The sequence below is a fragment of the Octopus bimaculoides genome, chromosome 28 (genome assembly GCF_046866305.1).
Source record: "Octopus bimaculoides isolate indiv1 chromosome 28, ASM4686630v1, whole genome shotgun sequence".
Taxonomy (NCBI): domain Eukaryota; kingdom Metazoa; phylum Mollusca; class Cephalopoda; order Octopoda; family Octopodidae; genus Octopus; species Octopus bimaculoides.
Window position 1 is genome coordinate 4651457 of NC_142955.1, and position 20491 is coordinate 4671947.

The 20491-nt window shown below is 36.6% G+C and overlaps 1 protein-coding gene across 1 annotated transcript in view; it reads left to right on the forward strand.

Annotated features, from left to right (window-relative positions):
• Positions 1-20491, forward strand: part of LOC106873261 (uncharacterized) — a 35798-nt gene that overhangs the window by 11115 nt on the left and 4192 nt on the right. The window contains exons 3-5 of the mRNA XM_089343882.1: positions 6672-6850; positions 8191-8354; positions 12361-12521. Coding sequence (XP_089200008.1) covers positions 6704-6850; positions 8191-8354; positions 12361-12521 — 472 coding nt within the window. The 5' untranslated portion in view covers positions 6672-6703. The remainder of the gene's footprint in view (positions 1-6671; positions 6851-8190; positions 8355-12360; positions 12522-20491) is intronic.

The following is a 20491-nucleotide window of genomic DNA, read 5'->3' on the forward strand; positions in this document are numbered from 1 at the left end:
TTATCATCATCATCATCAACATTATTATTACTATTATTGAATGAAAAAGCAGCGCATGCTATCAAAATGACACTGAGGTAAACTATACAAAGCACATTATACCCATCATGACCACCCGTCTGATAAGGGTACACCAGGCACATGCATCACAACCATATGTGCGCGACATGGTGATCTCATATCAAAATAAACAGTACATGATCTTGTAGGCGGGGCCCCAGTTTGAGTTTTCTTCAAGTTGAGTAGCCCATCCCGTTTAAAAGGTCCCTGAACAAGTATGTAGTAGTCCTTGAAGTTCTTCATCATCTTTGCCATATAGTTTTAAATCATCCATATAAAATAGATGGCTTATTTTCCTGTTGTCAATTTTATAGCCATACCCTGTTCTATTCAGTTCACTTGAGAGTGGTATTAGTGCTATGTAGAAAATTAGTGGTGAAAGCGAGTCACCTTGGAAAATGCCACAGTTTATGCTAATATTGTCTGAGCGCAATACTCCATTAGAATGATATAATTGGAGCTTCGTGTTCCATAGTGACATTATACTTTAAAAAATCTGAAATCACAGGAGAAATTTTGAAAATGTCCAGCGATTTCAGAATCCACGAATGTGGTATGCTGTCAAAGGCTTTTTTATAATCAATCCATGAAGAGCTGAGATTTCTGCGCTTGTTATGGCAGTTCTCAAGGATCATGCGATTAATTAAGAGCTGATCTTTGCATCCGTATGAGTTTCGTCTGCATCCTTTTTGTTCAGTGGGAAAGAGGTTATTCTCTTCCATAAACGTATATGTTTTCTCCACTAGAATAGATGTCAAAATCTTATAGGTAGCAGACAAACATGTTATAGGCCGGTAGTTTTTTGGGTCTTTGGTTTCGTTATTTTGGGGGAGGGGGTAAGTAATACTATTTACCATCTAATGGAGAGTTTTTTCCGAGTCTTTCATAATACTATTAAATAGTATTACTAACATTTTGTGTGCGGACGAGAGTGATGAGAGCCAGAAATATGGTACTCTATCAGTACCAGGGGATTACCACTTATGAGCCTTCGTTAGTGACCCCCTTAGGTCGGCGATTGAGATGTCTTCCCATACCTGTAGGCATCTTGGGTGCGTTTGATCCAGTCTGCATTTTCATTGTATGGTTTCTCATCACTCCAGATCCCTTTCCAGAAGTTTTCAACTTCTTCCATTAGGGGTGGATTTTCAATGGTTATTTTGTCTTTCCCTATTTCCCTGTAAAATGATTTGGCATTGGATTTGAACATCTTATTTTGCCTGTAGAATCTGATTCTCTTCTCAAATCTGCGTATTCTCTGAGCCTTCGCTTGAACTTTTTGTTTAAGTGTTTCATTCGCTGACATTAGTTCTTCTCTTGTTGAGAGTCCATATTTTCTCACGATCTTCCTGCCTTTTCTTGATCTTACACCATTTCCAGAGATTAGCTCAGATAATATTGATATCTCCCTTCGCAACGATTCAATCTCAGTTTCAATTCTACTCCTCCAGTTTGATTTTCTTTTCGAATTTGGTATTGTTGGCTTTTTGGGTGTTAAACAGCGTCTTTCGATTACCTTAGCAACAGAGTAAATAATTTCATTTAACTTATTAAGATCGGGTTTTAGTTGTTGTATGATTTCTTGTGTAACGCAGTTGCCAATTTTTATTTGTGTTTATTATTATTATTATTATTATTATTATTATTATTATTATTATTATTATTATTATTATTATTATTATTATTATTGAGTGAGAGAACAGTGTGTGCCATCAAAGTGACACTGGGGTAAAATATACGAAGCCCAATATACACATCATGACTACCCGTCTGATAAGGATACACCAGGCACATGCGTCACCACCATATGTGCGCAGCATGATGATTTCATACCAAGATAAACAGCGCATGACCTCGCAAGTGGGGCCCAGTTAGAATTTTCTTCAGGTCGAGTAGCCCATCCCGCTCAAAAGGTCCCTGAATAAGGTTTGTTTAAGGATGTTAAGCAAAACACCCATGTTTCCAAAGGTGAATTATCCAAACCCCAAAGAATTCCTCTCAACATATGGCTATGATGCTCCCCCACTACTTCTGCTCATGATCAGAGATGCACATATCGTCAGCCACCAAGGGACATGCTTAACTGGTTAAGGTCAAACAACTGACAAGCAAATCTGTGGTATTAAGCAGAATATTTGCTGTAGCCCATCTTTTATACCAAGACACAAAACAATGTACATGATAACACTTCTAATCAATTAAGACCAGAAGCCATGAGAGCCACTGCCTGGTACTGCATCCGGACATCTTATTATTATTATTATTATTGTTCAGTAGTTTTATTTTATAACGTGCTTTCACTTCACTACCGAGTGCAGCTCTGTGTGCCTTGGGTATGTGCTGTGGTTTGCTGTGATGCTCTTATGGTTACTGTATTGAAAGTGTTTTGCGTAGGATCTGTGCAGTGCCCAGTAGTGCAATTTTCTGTATGTTATATATATTTGTAAGTCCTGGTGTTTTTGTTATGTATTTGTCTGAATATTTTTTTATTATACCTAAGGCACCTACTATGATAGGAATTGTTTCTGTTTTTAGATTTCACATTCGAGTTACCTCTATTTCCAGGTCTTTGTATTTTGAAAGTTTTTCCATTTCTTTTAGGGAAACGTTGTCATCTGCTGGTATTGATACATCAATTAGAAAGCATTTTTTCTTCATGGTCTTTGACAACTATATCTGGTCTATTTGCCTTAATTTCTCTACTTGTGTGTATTGGCATATCCCAGAGTATGGTTGCTTTCTCGTTTTCTGTGACCTTTTCTGGCGTGTGTTTATACCATCTTTTTTCTGTTGTTATTCCATAGTGTTGGCATAGCTTCCAGTGTATATAGGTCCCAACTCTGTCGTGTCTGTGAATATATTCCTTCTTAGCCAGGACTGGGCATTCAGAGATAATATGATTTATTGTTTCTTGTCCATCTCCACATATTCTACAGTTACTTGTTATGTTTCTTTTCATTATATGTTTTTGGTAATTTCTGGTGGTGCAGCAATTAAAAATCCTTCAGCCTCTGCTTTGAGTCCTGAGCTTCTCAACCATTGCTGGGATTTTTCTCTGCCTATTTCTTTTGCATTTAGTTTAGCCCAGTATTTACCACGTAGGGGCTTTTCTTGCCATCGTTTTATCATGGTCCGTTGCTGTTCTAGTTTTAGTTTAGATTTCATTTGTTTTATAGCTTTTCTTCTTCTTCTTCTTCTTCTTCTTCTTCTTCTTCTTCTTCTTCTTCTTCTTCTTCTTCTTCTTCTTCTTCTTCTTCTTCTTCTTCTTCTTCTTCTTCTTCTTCTTCTTCTTCTTCTTCTTCGTATTTGTTAGGTAGTATGATTTCTTGTTTGTATTTGTCAGCTTCCTTAAATACTGAAAACAGTTTTTTGTTTTGCTCGTGTTTTGTGGCTATTTGTATTAGTTTTCCTTGCTTCTGGAGTAGGTATTTTTGCAGTCCTATGGTGGTTATTTTATAATAGTTTTCCAGCTGTATAAGACCCCTGCCACCTTTTTTGCGTTGTATATATAGCCTTTCTATGTCAGATTTTGGCTGGTGCATCCTATATCCTGTCATTATTTTTCTTGTTTTCCTATCTATTTTAGATAGTTCGTTTAGTGTCCAGTTAAGGATGTTGTAGCTGTAGCTTATAACTGGGACAGCTAAAGTGTTGATACCCATTATCTTGTTTTTAGCATTGAGCTCTGTTTTTAGTATTGATCTAACTCGTCTATAGTACTCTTTCTTTATTTTTTCTTTCATTTGTGTATGTTGTATCCTATTTAGTTCATTGACTCCTAAATATTTGTATGGTTGGCTTTCGTCTAGTTCTCTTATTTCATTGGTTTTATCTAGTGTTATATTGCTACTTTTAACTAATTTTCCTCTTTTCAGGGTTGCTTTGGCACATTTTTCTAATCCGAATTTCATATCTATTTCCTTGGTAAAGCCATGTACTGTCTGTAGTAGTGTTTCTAGCTCTTTGTCATTTTTAGCGTATAATTTTAGGTCATCCATATATAAAAGGTGGCTGACTGTTTTCCCGTAGCATTTGTAACCGCATCCAGTTCTATTTAGCAATTCAGTTAAAGGTATGAGTGCCAGGCAGAACAGGAGTGGAGAGAGCGTGTCTCCCTGGAATATTCCTCTTCTAATGGGGATGGCTTTCGTTTTCACAAGTCCCTCTTTTGTTTGGAGCTGTAGCACTGTCTGTCATTTGTTCATTGAGTGCCTTATGTATTTTATAATAATTGGTGCCACCTTGTTTATGGCTAGTGTTTCCAGAATCCACGCGTGGGGAACACTGTCGAAAGCCTTTTGGTAGTCCACCCAGGCCATACTGAGGCCTTTCTTCTTTCTGCGGCTGTCTTCAGTTATGGCTTTATTGATCAATAATTGATCTTTACAGCCGTATGAGCCCTTGCAACATCCCTTCTGCTCTTCTGGAAATAGGTTGTTATTTTCCAGGTGCTTACTCAATCTCTGCGATATTATTGCAGTAAAGGCTTTGTAGATCGTAGGGAGACAGGTTATAGGTCTATAGTTTTGTGGTTTCTCTGTTTCCGTGGATTTGGGGATTAAGATGGTTTTCCCTTTCGTGAGCCATTCAGGCATTGTCTCTGCCTCTGCTAGTATGTTGTTAAAGCTTTCTGCCAGCTTTTTATGCATTCCTGGCAGGTGTTTTAACCAGAAATTGGGGATCTTGTCGTGTCCAGGTGCCTTCCAGTTGCTTAGTCTTTGCACTGTCTGGGTGACCTCTTCAGTTGTTATAGGGGTCCAGAGTTGCTCAGGTGCTAAGTTCGTTGTCTTAATGGTCCTTTTTTGGGGTTGTTGCTTCACCGACCATATTTGTTTCCAGAATTCTTCCAGTTCTTCTGCTGCTGGTGCTGCAGTAATGTCTATTTTATTTTTACACAGTCTTTTGGGGTTGGATTTGAACTGTTTGTTTTGTTTAAAGAAACGTTGGCGTTTCTCATACCGGAGGGTCCTTTGTTGTTGTTGTTGTTGTTGTTGTTGTTGTTGTTGTTGTTGTTGTTGTTGTTGTTGTTGTTGTTATTATTATTATTATTATTATTATTATTATTATTATTATCGTAATCCCGAAAAATATCGTAAAGAGGGAACAGACAAAGAGATGGCCATAACAGACAGGCGGACATAACGCCCATTATAGTAAGATAGCAAATCTGCCTATCTACGATGGGAAATAAAGGGATAATATCGTAAATCTAAACCCTCTAAATTCACGAACTATATGGTGGGGAAATCCAGAGATTTCAATCTTGTGTTTCCTAACTTGTTCAGTTTCCAGGCTTCTATTCTACTCAGATCATGTCTTAAAGTCTTCACTTTATTTTGTAGTCTCCTTTTCCACATTTGCTCTTTTCTAATCTTTCCTTATGGAATATCTAATCTCCTAGTAAATACTACCCCTCCTGAATAGATCAATAAGTTAGAGTCACCTATATTTTTAGTCTCTATCCCACTGATATCAGAATCTACTTTCCTAGTCATATCTAGCAGCTTCCTTCTGTTGATACCTTTTAATGCTGACAATCTTTTTCTTTCTTCTTTACTCATTGCTTCCTGCGACTCATCTAAAATCTTCTGATTTTCCTCACTTAGATCGCTGGCGCCAATTGTTCCTTCATTGTTGGCAGTGCTATTATCATTTTGTCTTTGGTTTGAACTGTATCTCTTATGTTGTTGTTTAACTTTTCTACTGCTGGGTCTTTCTTTCCCAATTCTCTTGTGATCTCTTCCACTTCCAATTCTGTCATCCACTTCTAACAGCATTAGCTTAGTCTACTAATCTCTGCTCAGTCACTTTAAACATACCCTTCTCTACCCAAAGTGTTAACATCCATTTTCTATAACCCCTTCTTTTAGATTCACTTTCTAAGTAGTACTTCATCACTATCCTGTTTTCTTCGCTGGTCCATTTCCTCTTTACTCTATTATCTGCTGATGCTATTTTAGGAAAACAGCTGCGGTCAGTCTGCATCTGGACTGAGCCACTGCCGAGCGAAAGGCCTTCCCTTAAAGGTCCAGCCTCATTTTCGCTATTACCACCAAGTTTCTGGGCAAACTTGTCTCATAAACTGAGGTAAGGTAATGTTCGTTACCATCGTCATCACCACTTATTATTCGACACCTGGTAGTTTCAAGTTTCTAGTACATACCTTGCTGCACTTTCGTGTTGGTGAGGTGTGTGTAGTACTTTTGTTTTCGTTTGGGAAATATTGTATTGCATCAGTATGTTTTGTTATGGGGTTTGTTTTGAGTCTTCTGTTGTATTAGTATTTGTGTTGTAAATTGTTTGTGCAGTGCAGGTTGTGTTCTTCTGTTGGATATTATTATTGTTGTTGTTGTTGTTGCTGCTGCTGCTGCTGTTATTGTTGTTGTAAAGGCGGTGAGCTGGCATAACCGTCCGTCTTCACGTTCTGAATTCAAATTCCGCCGAGGTCGACTTTGCCTTTCACATTTCAGGATCGATAAATTAAAAACCAGTTGAGTGCTGGGGTCGATGTAATCGACTTACGCCCTCCTCGGATATTACTGACCTTGTGCCAAAATTTGAAATCATTATTATTGTTGTTGTTAATATTATCATCATGATTATTATTACAGATAGTGAATGGGTTAAGGTCTATAGCATATCAATGGGAGCTGGTTCGAAAGTCTACAATTCTTTCCTCAATATAGGAAGCCCTTCAACATGGAACGTGGATAAATGCAACGGTGCCTTTTGTCCTAACTTCTTCCGACATCCCATTCTTGACATCTGGAGCCATCTCCCAGTTGATGATGTATGTATACACACACAAGCCTATACACACATACACTAATGCACATACATTCTTGCACATACATACGCTTTATATGATAATTGTAATACTAATTTCTATCACAGACAGAAGTCTGGAAGTTTTCTAGGGGATGAGTCACTTGATTAAATGAACAACACCAGAGAATCATTGATATTTCCCAGCGTTTCAAACCATGGAAAAATGTTCAAATATGAATGAGAAGTAGCTCGAGGAATATAAACATCGAACACATATACACAAGCTATGTGCTTTGCCAGTTGTGTATATGTGTTTGATATTGTTTATATCCCTTGGGCTGCTTTTCATTCATATTTTGAATTATTTTCCATGGTATGAAACGTTGGAACATACCAGCAGGTGGTTCTTACACCATTTTGCATATAGACAGCCATTTAGCTGTCGTTTTGGGTACGCAGTAGTGATAAGTCACAAAAATGATGAAAAACATTAATATCTATCGCTCATGTAACGAGACCTGATGAGAGTTATCTCGCTTGTCTATGACTTCCAGATTTTTTAATACCAGGCGAATTCATGAGAATATATTCTCTTACTCCTATAATCGGAGCCTGCCCACGAACTGGCAAAACACATACTTTGTGTACGCGTGTTTGATATTGTTTATATATATATATATATATATATATATATATATATATATATATATATATGACTGTGTGTAACATGTAGTATGTGTGTGTGCATATATATATATATATATATATATATATATATATATATATATGCGATGGACTCTCTCGTCGGTTTCAACGTATGAGGATCTGACAACCCATACTTTCTTTGTCTGTCACAATGCTTATGTTGAATGTGACATTTGAGTCCCGCCAACAATTTGCAAAAGAGCTTACAGATGCTGCAAGTATAAGGATTACGGGCCGGTTCAACCAATATATTTGCAGCCGCTTTTCCCCCTTTGCCTTGCACTTCTAAGCCTGTTAATGCTGGTTGCAACAAAGTTTCTTATACCATTTTGACACAACAATCCCCATTTTATTCGCTCCAAGGCTGTTTACTCAAAAGTCTTGTGCGCTATACTGACTACTGAGAGGTTACTCTTCAGCCTGTCCTTATATCTGAGCTATGGTCGTCCAACATTCTTGTGCTCACTCTCAAGCTGGCTGTGCATGAGGACTTTGGGGATTCTTTCGTCACTCATTCTGACAGCATGGCCAGCCCAGCGAAAATTGCGACTGTATAAGGGAGCTCTCGATTCCCCCAATCTTACACTTGCTAAATACATATCACCCATCCCCACACTCGTACAAATACACTTTATCTATACTTTGTCGTTTTATCAGGTGAAACTGGTACTATACAAGAACAAAACTGTTGTAGTCACTGTGGTGTTTGATGGACGAAATTCAACTATTACAAACTGGTTCTCACACGAAAATTTGAAAAGTTCCCCATGGAATGATCTGACTGCGGTCAAACCTTCATATTTTTCAGTTACTGGAGATAGGTATGTCGTTATTATCACTTTTTGTTTCTCAAATAATCCCAGATTAATTTTTTTGCATATATATCCACACTCAAGGATGAATACATAAAACTCTTTTTTGTATGCATCCTTTCAAGAAATATGTTAACCTTTGTTCTATAAGCTTTTAAAACCCTGACGAGATTCTTCCCCAGATAGTTGAAAGTTATACCAATTCTTAGCATATGATCAAATGCTTAGAATTACATATCACTTGGGGGTGTGAATCGAAACATATATGTAGGTTTTTCGCCTCTGCCATTTCTTTTAGAGCTGTACAACATATGATTTATCTGTATTGTTATTATATAAAAAAAAAAATCAACATCTTTATATCATACAAGTAAATTCTTCATATATTCATTTTCCTCCATTTTCTTCCTTTCCATATATATATATATATATATATATATATATAAAGCCAAGAAAGAGGGGACAAATTTCAAAGGTCTGTCTTCATATTCACTCAATATATTTCAAAGCATCGGAATACTTTACAGCATACATAGGTGCACTCATATATACATGATACAATATAAAAATACATAAATCTATGAATGTACTTGCGAGGTTGTATGTCCGTATTAAAATCAATAAGGATATTAAAATATGCACATGGTGAATCCCAAAAGATGAGAATGCTGGTATAAAACGATTTTAAGAAGAATCTTCAGCTGGTATAAAGTCTGACGGCCGTTTCGAGAAAATATAGGTTGGTTTGAGCGAGTTAATTCCAGCCATAACAATCATCTACATGTCTCTCATCAGAATTAATCTGAAAAGATTTTTAAAAGGGTTTTCTAAAGCTTAAAGTTTTAAGCAACATGAGAAATTAAAGGATTTTAAAAATTCTAACGCTGTATTCAGGCGGATGATATAATAAGAGCTAAATTTACATGTTTAAATAGATTATGAAGTTATATGTAATAGTGTTTTAAGATGAATCTAAATGCACAAAGAGTAAATAGGTTAAAATCATATAAACTAATTATTTTGGGGAAAAAAATTAAAAGTTGCTAAATATTTATGTCTACAAAAAATAATAACATCCGATATGTATGCATACATACATACATACATATCGGGTGTCATTATTTTTTGTAGACATAAATATTCAGCAGCTGGCCTAACAGCCCTTACCGTTTGTTTTCACCGTTCTGTCTAGTTTTTACTGTCTTGTTCTCACTGTCCTGTTCTTGTTTACACTTTCACCCTCCGTAGAAAATTCCAAATTTTATTTAATTTGCTTGCGGGAAGGACTGTTCCAACGAAGTCGCGTATTGTCCTTGCCTTCCAAACGCGGAGTAGATGGAACAGGGACAACTGAAGAAGGGAAATATTCTTTATGTTGCATGTCTCATTTCTCTGTTTGTTTTTGTTTTTTTTCGTTGTTCGAAATAAGTTCGTTTTCTGTTTTCGTTTTTCGTTTCTCATTGTGTTTAACGTTTTTTGTGATGTCCTGTACCCATATATGCATGTATGTATACATATAGATGTAGGCATATACATATATGTATGGATATATGCATATATTTATATATTATTTACGTTATATATATATATATATATATATATATATATATATATATATATATACATATATATATATATATATATATATATATATATATATATATATATATATATATATATATATATATATATATATACATATATACACGGGTGTATATGATTGTGTATAGAAGAATATATTACTCAAAGACATTCCAACTTTGATTTTCAGGTTTTATTTACAGTCTTGATATTATATAATGAAATGATAGAATACCAAATGTCCATTCTGGTTGAACTAGTACTTTCATGCATTAAACTATGCAATCTTCAGGTTCATGTATTAATGGTGACAGTTATGTTCTACAATTTACAACTGTGGCGAGATGGTTAAAATGTGTGTCTAAAATGCATTTGTATTGGCTCCAGAATGGTAATTTTTGCAAACTGTATTCTGACCAATCAGTGTGTGACATTACTAAATTACTTAAGTTGATTGGTGTTTGGTTTAGGCATCACGGTTTGTTGAACATGTCAAGAGACATGTATTTTGACCCTGGCCAAATCTTCAGTGATAATGGATTGAAGTGAACCGTAACTAATCGGCACATTTTCTGATAACTCATGGATGGTGATTCGACGATTTCTTCTTACAGCTGCATGCACATCTGTGATGTTTTTCTCAGTTCTGCTGGTTGCGGGTCTCCCAAAACATTCGTCAATATTGACTTTTTTCAACCATCTTGGAAACAACTGAACCACTCGTACACTTGTGTGTGGATAATACACTCCTTTCCATACACTTTCTGCAACTTTGCATATGCCACTGACAACTTTCTCTGTCGTGGTCAATGCGAGGATCACACGTTACAAGTAGTGCTGTAAACAGTGGAAGTGAGCTAGAACGTTAAACCTTAGTGCGCATGCACAGCAGAGTTCAAGGTCATAGATGTATCACCGATCCATCCCGCTTCTGTGCCCGGAGGTAGCCCACACACCCAGGCTCTTATCACCCTCCTCCCACAATAAGTGGGGAGGAACAAAATTTCTTGCCCCTCAAGGGGCATACTAGCAAATTTGCCAGCTTCCTCGGGTGTACCAAACAGCAACCATACCGTTGCATATTTGGTCCCCCGAGAAATAAATTTTATAGTTGGCAGGTAGTCTGCTAGCTCTTCCTCTATCCCATTCTTGTCGAAGAGGGCGATGGCACCACGCGACCTGGAATAAGTTCGTAGTACCACCGTCCTCTTCTCAAGATCTTTAATCTAATGTTTGGGTGGGACCACCTCCCACTCCAAAGCAGCGGCACTGTTTATTTTTGCCATGTGCAAAAAGAAATAAGTCTTAAAAGTTCAAAGAAAGGTCAAAGAAAAAAGTCCAAAAGAATAAAGATACACAAACAGTTAACAGAACAGTAAAAAAAATATAAGACAAATAAGTCCAAAAAATAAATAAACAGTTCAAAAAGAAAGAAAAAATCAGGAAGGTAGACGGAGAAAGAAAAACAGAGCAAAAATCAAATTTCCTGGCCAACAGGTACTCCCGGCCGAATGTGGATAGGGTCCTTGGCGTGAATCTATTTTTTCCGGTAATTGGTAAAATAAATCCAATCATGAATACGGGCTACGGCCAACGGTAACTGCAACAGCAACTGTATCAGGTTCTATTCATTCGGGCGAGGATATGCCCCCTTTTTTTGAAACGAATCCAAAGAATTCGCAATATACAAAAACAGCAGCCACCGAGAGCAGGAGAAATTGTCCCAGAGCTGTACGAAATTTATTAACAAAAATTACAATATAACAAATTTACGCCCAGCTCAGATAAAACAAAATCACCTACCTCGCCGACCTTCTCTGTTTTTGTTCTTTTTTCCTTTCAATGAGCGGAGCGCAACAAACTCACGTCCACTCTGGTTCACCGGAAGCAAGCTTTTTACCACACAGTTACGCCTGCGCCTATGGAATATATTCTTTTATATTTACTTTTAATAACAGAACATAAAATTACAAAAGTGCATCTTCTGTTTCTCCTCCTTGCTAAATCGTGTTATTTCAAACGAGATAAGCCAAATTCTTGATAAGAGCGAAATTCAGCTCCTTAGAGCATGTTGAGTGAATTTGGAGAAGCACTCTAATTGACTCAGGATGATGTTGTTTATGTAGGGAAGGGCTTTGCAGTTGTGAGTTCTTGGGTTCGACCCGCTATCTAGACTGTATCTACTTCTGTAGCTTCGGATAGACCAAAGGCCTTGCCATTGAAATTCGGTGGATGGTATCTATGTGGAAGTATGTCAGAGGATCTGAATAACTCATGTAGGAAACATGAATTTCAGAGGACGGCAAAGATAAATTTCCTCTGTTAATATGAAATTCTTGTGGCTAGCCATTCCCTCCATTCTCATGTGTAAGCATATTTTAAACGTTAGATTCACGCAAAATTGAAATTAAACAATCTTTTCTTTGCTTTACAGTGACAAATTACGCTTCTATATAGCAAATCATAACGGTTGTGCGGGAGACAATGGGTGGTTGGCCCTCATTGAAGATTATATTTCATGTCCGTGGGAAGATTCACTTCACCATCCAAAATACATCTATTCGAATGCTGACTCGAAAGTTCAATGGCAAAGTGGTAAGCTTATCGCCGTTTGTACCATACTTTGTGTGTGTGTGTGTGTGTGTGTGTGTGTGTGTGTGTGTGTGTGCGTGCGTGCGTGCGTGCATGTAAGTTTATTACTGTGAGGGATTTGTGGTTATGTGCTCAGAAAACTCAATGGCAATCTGTATAGCCGTGTTCTCCGTACAACAGGAACGTCCTGAAGTGGAGATAAGTAGGCATTTCCAACAATTGCATTTTAGATGAGTAGCTTCACACAGGCCTGAATTGCTTTTAATATGCCAGTTGTAAAAAGAGTTTACGAAAGATTCAGCTGAGTGTCCACACCAAGCCTCTTGTCTACCAGACACTCTTGTTTACACTCTATTCTACGCATGTGAATGCGTTGAATCTACACGATACAGGTATCGACTGGGATACATCTGTCGGCAGTGGGGGGACAGTAAGAAACCACGGTTCATGAGTTACTGTAGTAAGAAATAGCTTATAAATATATGTTTATCGGGTATGTTGGTGATAAGGTTTACGACAAATATATGTTCACAGAATTTACCTAGGTGGTGAAGTTAAAACAAAATATCGATTCGGTCTGTCTGCCATTTTCATAATCAGGTTCAATACAGCTAAAACACTTCTGCGCAGTTTCAGTCTCCTCAGTTGTAAGTCTTGAGTCAACCTAAGGCAACTGTCGAAGAGACTTGACCAACGGTGAGATCCCAGCACTGAGATCGAAGAGAGAACCGCAAATATTACCATCCACCATGTTTGTATCAAAATTTGTAAAAGTTGAAATTCACTCATTTTGGTTGCCTTTAATGAAATAGGAATATTCATAATCTATCGTATTACATTGGCCTAGTGACTAATAACTTTATTAGCCGTAGTTTAGAGCTAATATTTCTTAATTTAGGTTCAACCCAATACCATGTTCACATCTAGTTTTATGAAACCCGACGATAGTTGGGTTTTTCCGGATAAAAGCTCCATAACTATATTTTCCTGTTACTTTTCCGTTTTTAGAATTTTTAGTTGAATGTATCGACCCCAGGATTTTTTTTTACTTGTTGCGGTTATTAGACTGTGGCCGGCCATGCTGGGACACCACCTTGAAGAATTTTTAGATGGTTGTATGGAACCCAGAGGTTTTTAAAGCTTTATCAAAACCATTTCTGTGATATAATTCATTTTCGTTTTTATTTTTACTTGTTGCAGTTATTAGTGGTGCGACCATGCTGGGGCACCACTTTGAGGAATTTTTTTTAGATGATTTTCAACCAGTGCATGAAGTTAAGCCTAGAAGGTCTCTCCACATGCTAGAAATAACAACCATATCTTACATTTAAAAAAAAAATAATTTCACTTAAACAAAAACGGAAATCGCAGTTGTAAAAAACAATTATCTTCCAAAATTCCAATTTTTAAGTAAACAAAGTATATTCGGTCGAAAAACGGTGTCAAAACATTTATGTTCCTCACAATGGTATGTTCCATGTGTTTCAATTATTTTCCTCGTTTTTAGAATTATTTTTTAATTTTGAAAATGAAAATAAATCAACCTTAACATCAATAATAGAATAACAGAACACAAGACTCTTTACTACTCAATGTACATATTGTCTGAATTCTAACAAAAAGGAAAGCATTTACTTCAAGAAATGTGTAGAAATATAAAAACGATAAGAAGTACGTTCGAATGGCTGGAGCTTCAACGGCCGGAGAAAGTTCAAAAGGTCAACGTATTCTCATTAATCTGTAAGTGCTGAAAGAAGAAAACAAAAGACTTTAAATATATATATTTTCTGATTTTTTAGTAACCAAAAATTCTTCAAGCTGGTGCCTCAGCATGGCCGCAGTCCAATGAGAGAAAATATTTTTAAAAAACCGAGGGTGTTATAAAAAAGTTTCAAGAGATTTGGCTGCTATTCCTCGCATGTGGAGATACCTTCTAGGCTTAACTTCATGCACTGGTTGAAAATCATTAAAAAAATTCCAGGGTCGTTACATTCGACTAAAAATTCTTCAAGGTGGTGCCCCAACATGGCCGCAGTCTAATAACTGTAACCAGTAAAATTTTTTTAAAATTCTAGCGTCGATACGTTTGATTAAAACCTCTTCAAGGTGGTGCTCCAGCATGGCCGCAGTCTAAAAATTGCAACAAGTATAAAGGAAAAAAATTCTGGGGTCGAAGCGTTCAACTAAAAATTCTTCAAGGCGGTGCCACAGCATGGCTTCGGTCTAATGACTGAAACAAGTAAAAGGTGAAAAAAAACAAAAAAAAAAAACGAAAAATAATCGAAAAATATAATTCTGGGGCTTTTGTGTACTTTCACACTTTAACTATGGGGCTTCTGTCCTAGGGGAGTTTTGTCCTACACTCGGCTTTTCAATCCGAAGGAAACATTTTAAATGTAAATATTGAAAATACTCACTAAACTAAGACTTGGAAAGGTAGGCTTCTAGTTTTAATATATTGTGGTACTATGCATACATCCAAGTATAAACACGTGATAATATGAGAGACCGGTATGATCGAAATGCAATGTAGATGTCAATAAAGATGTGACTAAGCTTAGCCATAAAGGTTCCTGGTTCGATTTCAGATAAATTTTATGTTTCGAATAATTATAAACATATTAGCCACAACTAGTTGCAAACATTTAATTTGTTCTACTGTTATTATCATTATTATTATTGTTGTTGCCTTTGCACAGCTTCTAACGCTGGAGATGTACTACGGTGTCAGCTGTTCACTACCAGTGAACTAAGGTAACACCTCTTATTTTTCGAGCACCTTCCGGAGTATTCGAGTGGTTCCAAGCAGTGCTGTTTTCTGCAAGTGCTCCACCCGTATTGCAGCGCCTATTTGTTCCACGTACTTCTCGAGATTTTTGCCCACTGTTTCCAGGGCTCCGACAATTATTGGTACTATTGATATTATTATTATTATTGTTCAGTAGTTTTTTTATTATTATTATTATTATTATTATTATTATTATTATTATTATTATTATTATTATTATTATTATTATTATTATTATTATTTTTATTATTATTATTATTATTATTATTAACCCAAACTCGAATATCAAAGTTTTAAAAGTTTTAATCGGCTAAAAATACAGCAATCTACAATACAAACAAAGATTGCTAAATTGTAAGCAAAACCGAACTTCAGCGCAACATTTTTATGCAGCGAGTTGTTACATTCTCGACTAATTAAAACCAACACTGAACACGTCATGCCGCAAACAGAACAGAACTCGGCGCAGTCGCACTGCAGGCATATAACAGCAATCGAGACAATCAAAATCCTGTGATCAAAACTAAAATCACAACATCCCCCCCCCACCTAAAGAAAAAGAACAATTAACCTACAAAATACAAAATACAAACATAACCATGAGCCAATCACAACAGCGTAATAATGAGGCTTTTTTGATAAGCGTAACACATCATCAATCATAAATCTAACCTGTCAGGAACTTTTTTTGTTCTGGATGAACGCCAGTGCAGAGTTGGTTCTTGATCTGGTGTAGGTGGGACAGAATCGATCATGGTATCTGAAAAAGCACCATGGTGTTCATGCACTTGAGTAGGATCAGTGTCAGCAACATTAGTTTGATCCTTACTTAACTGATACTCCTCAGTCGTTTTGCCAGTAGGAGCTAAATCTCTGATGGACACAGTACTTTCACGTCCATCTGGGTACTGTACCCTCCCGTGGTTAGGGTTAATTTGTACCAATTAGGCTTCATCTACTAACGGATCATACTTATTGCGTACATGCCGTTTAACAAACACTTTGTCAGGTCCTTGTATTAACCAAATAGGAACGGAAACACCACACAGAACATCTGGGAAATTTAAAGGATCTCTCGTGCGGGGTCTTATTAGTTGCCGTGCATAATAATGAAGGTTGTGAATGTAAAACTTCTGGAAGCACGACTTCCCATTGAGAAACTGGTAAATTTCTGCAACGTAAGGCCAATTTAAATGGAATTCCATATTATTCCATCACACCTTTCACATTGAGCATTTCTACGAGGTCTGTACGCAGTAGAATGAGTAATCGCTATACTCTTATCATACAGAAATTGTTTAAGTTCTTTGGATACAAAACATTTAGCATTATCACTATAAATAACAGCAGGAAATCCGAAAAGATTAAACAAAACCTTCAAATTGCTAATAACGGAATGAGCACTAGTATCAGTACATGGAAAAATAAACGAAAAACGTGAATACTCATCCACAACAGTTAAAAAATAATGGTTCTTTGACACTGAAGGTAGGGGTCCTTTAAAATCAACACTCAATCTTTCAAAAGCTTGGGTAGATTTAATTACTGACAAAACAGAGGTTTTAGTAAAGCGAGGCTTCACCTCACAACATATTACACAATTGTTACTTATACGCTTTACATCATCTACAGAGTAAGGTAAATGTTTAACTTTAATATAATGAATCCCAGTATGACACAACGCTGCATGAATACGATACAGTTCATTATCAGTCGTAGCTGCGCAATAAGTACGCGATAAAGCATCAGATGCAACATTAAACTTGCCTTGGCGGTAAATGATATCAAATTTATACTGGGCTAATTCGATTCGCCAACGCATTATCTTTTCGTTTTTAGGTTTACTGCGCATTTGACAATTAAATATAAAAGCCACACTGTTTTGATCAGTTATTAGTGTGAAGTTACGTCCAAGAAGAAAATGAGACCATTTTCTCACAGATTCCACAATCGCTGTCGCCTCTTTTTCAATACAAGAATAACGACACTCATTTGGGTTGAGGGTTCTTGAAAAAAATGAAACGGGCTTTCCGTTTTGGTGTAAAAATGCCAGATATAGCTACTTCCGATGCGTCTGTTTCTATTGAGAATGGAAGGCTTTCATCAATCACTTTTAAGGTAGCGTTTGCTAAATCATCTCGTAAAGTTTTTAAACTTGACAAGGCTAGTTCACTCAAAGGAAAATATTTACTATCAACCAACGGTTTTATCTTGTCAGAGAAATTTGGAATCCATTTAGAATAATACGCAAATAGACCAACAATTCGACTCAATGCTTTGTGGGTACTAGGAATAGGTAGTTCTAGTAAGGGTTTTACCCGGTCAGGGTCAGGTTTCAAGTTACCATTTTGAATTTCATAGCCAAGCAATCGAATCAGTGTTGTGCTGTAAATGCATTTGGTATCATTAAAAGTTAAATTACAGTCCTAAGCAACTTGAAGAAAATGTTTTAAATTTCGATCATGTCCTTCCTTCGATTTACCACACACAGTTATGTTGTCGATATATGCAAAAGTAGCTCTACAATTATGGCTTTCGATTATATGATTGATCACTCTCTGGAAACAGGGTACTGCATTTGTAAGTCCGTAAACAATACGTTTACTTTGATATAATTTTCCCTGCGCTTCGAAAGCCGTGTAAGGTCGATCTTCAACTGGAATCTCAACTTGATGATATGCACTTTTGAGATCCAGTGTGCTAAAATAATTAAATTGAGCTATTTTTATGACCATGTCATGCATATTTGACAGTGGATAATTGCGTAAACTTATTTATAGTCTCACTATAATCAATACACAGTCTCTAGCGATGATTTTCTCCTGATATTACCAATACCTGGGCTCGCCAGAGAGAAACACTGGGTTCAATTACCCCTTCTGCCAGATCTCGGCTTATAGAATCAGCAATTAATTTTTCATTATTGGCGGACTGTCTTCTCGATTTCGTAACTACGGGTTTACAGTCAGAGTTTAAATTTTCAAACGATCTCGGTGTAATATCACTTTTAATGCACTTTAGAGCTCCCAAATGTAACGGGGACTTATCGCCGTCAAAGGTAATTTTGTACATGTTGATGCAGATTTAAGAAATTTTGTCCTAAAATTATATCTACAAACAAATTATCAAGTACCACCAGCTTTACTTGCTCGTAAATTCTTCTATTGAAGTTCAATTGAACTCATACAATAACCGTTGCTATGGGAACGATTTCCATTGACAGCCATGTTAATTTCATTCCTCTCAGACTTCACCACCAATTTGTTTTTCTTTGCAAAGTCTTTGCTAATATTATTCATAGTAGAGCCGGTATCAAAGCTAATGCTTTCACACCATCGAATGTTATTGTATAATTAACTTTAATAGTAGCTCCACCTTGACATAAAGCCGCGGCGAAGTTGCCATCATCAGAGCTGCTGATGTCTTATCAAAATTTTTACGGTTACTTGACCGGCATTCTTTAGCAAAATGACCAAAATATCCACATTTGTAACACTTGCTCCGCCTAGCAGGACACTTAAACCTCGGATGAAAATCATTAGATCCGCAAAAGGTGCAAGATTTTTGAGTTCGTTTTTGTCACTGCACAAGCTGTGTTTCTGTCAGGAATTGAGATTTTGTCTTCTTCACATGGAATAAACGTTGACAAACAGCTTCCCTGGCTGTTTATAGCAGACTGACTGCTATTATGCACTTCGGAATTCCTTTGAGCAGCTTCCAGCATACAGGCTTGGTTAAATATCGCTTCTAAAGTTATCGCCGCATCTTAAATATTTACTAAAAGTCTAAGGCGAGTTGAAGCTGACGTTAATCCTGAGATAAATATGTCACGATCAGCTTCATTTTTGTGAGTCTCAGCGTCCACTGTTCTGTACCCGCAATCTTTAGCTAGTCGTTTCAATTTCTGTAAATAGTCGTCAACTGATTGACCTGGTTCTTGTTTGCATGTCATTAAAAGGTGTCTCGCAAAAATAATGTTCAAGGCTTTCACGTATAGTCTCTCCAGAGTTTGAATTGCTTCTGCGTAATTCTCACATTCACTTATGAGTTCGTAAACGTTTTTATCTATGTGCGCTATCAAACACCTAAGCTTGCTTTCATCCGTGATAAGCGGTTCAGCAGGAAATGATTCTTAAAATTTTTTTAAAGTTCTGAACCAATAATTCCATTCTTTTGAAGCTTGACTCGAACTTGGATCAGCAGTGAGCAAATTTGGTTTCATAAATTTGCTGTCCATTCTCTCTCTCTCTCTCTCTAGCTACATTCAGTTGATTAAATTATTATAAACCCAAACTCGAATATCAAAGTTTTAAAGGTTTTAATCGACTAAAAATACAGCAATCTTACAATACAAAAAAAGATTGCTAATTTGTAAGCAAAACCGAACTTCAACGCAATAACATTTTTATGCAGCGAGTTGCTACATTCTCGACTAACTAAATCCAACACTGAACACATCGTGCCGCAAACAGAACCCCGCGCAGTCGCACTGCAGGTATAAACAGCAAATCGAGACAATCAAAATCACAACAACTATTATAATTATAATTATTATTATTATTATTATTATTATTATCAAATTTTGGTAGTTATTGTTCAGTATTAGAAGGTACTAGTCTTGCATTTTTTAAAATTCCTAGATTAACCCTAGACAGACCTATTATCAAAGGCTGTTCAAACATCTTAGTGGGGTTGACGCTGTTACAGGCATTTGGTCCGGTTTTAGTATACCGCCTTCCATCCCTCACACCAGCTCTGGAGGCCTGGAAAAGGCCATGGACACTATATCGTTTTGACTAAGTCATAAAATTAATTAGTTTTGACTATTTGCTTCAATTCGCTCACGTGCTGAATGACAATTTTAAAAAATTCGTTTCCTTATTGAAGAAACAAAACAAACACCTAGCGGCATTTATTAGAGAATATTTAATGAAAAATAGTTCATTTCAAGAAATTATGAATTAATTTCACAGAAAATTAATTTTCACGCTTAGGAGAAAATGTAATTTGTGTTTGCAAAACGGGGTAACAGCAAATGAGGTCTAATAATTGTCATGTTTCGACGTTATTAGAATTTATCAGCAAACAGAAGCTCTTCTCAAGACTGAACATTTACGACAGCAGGATGGAATCTTAGGGTGGTTTGGCTTATATTTCTAGGAGATTTACCTACCACATGTGGAAT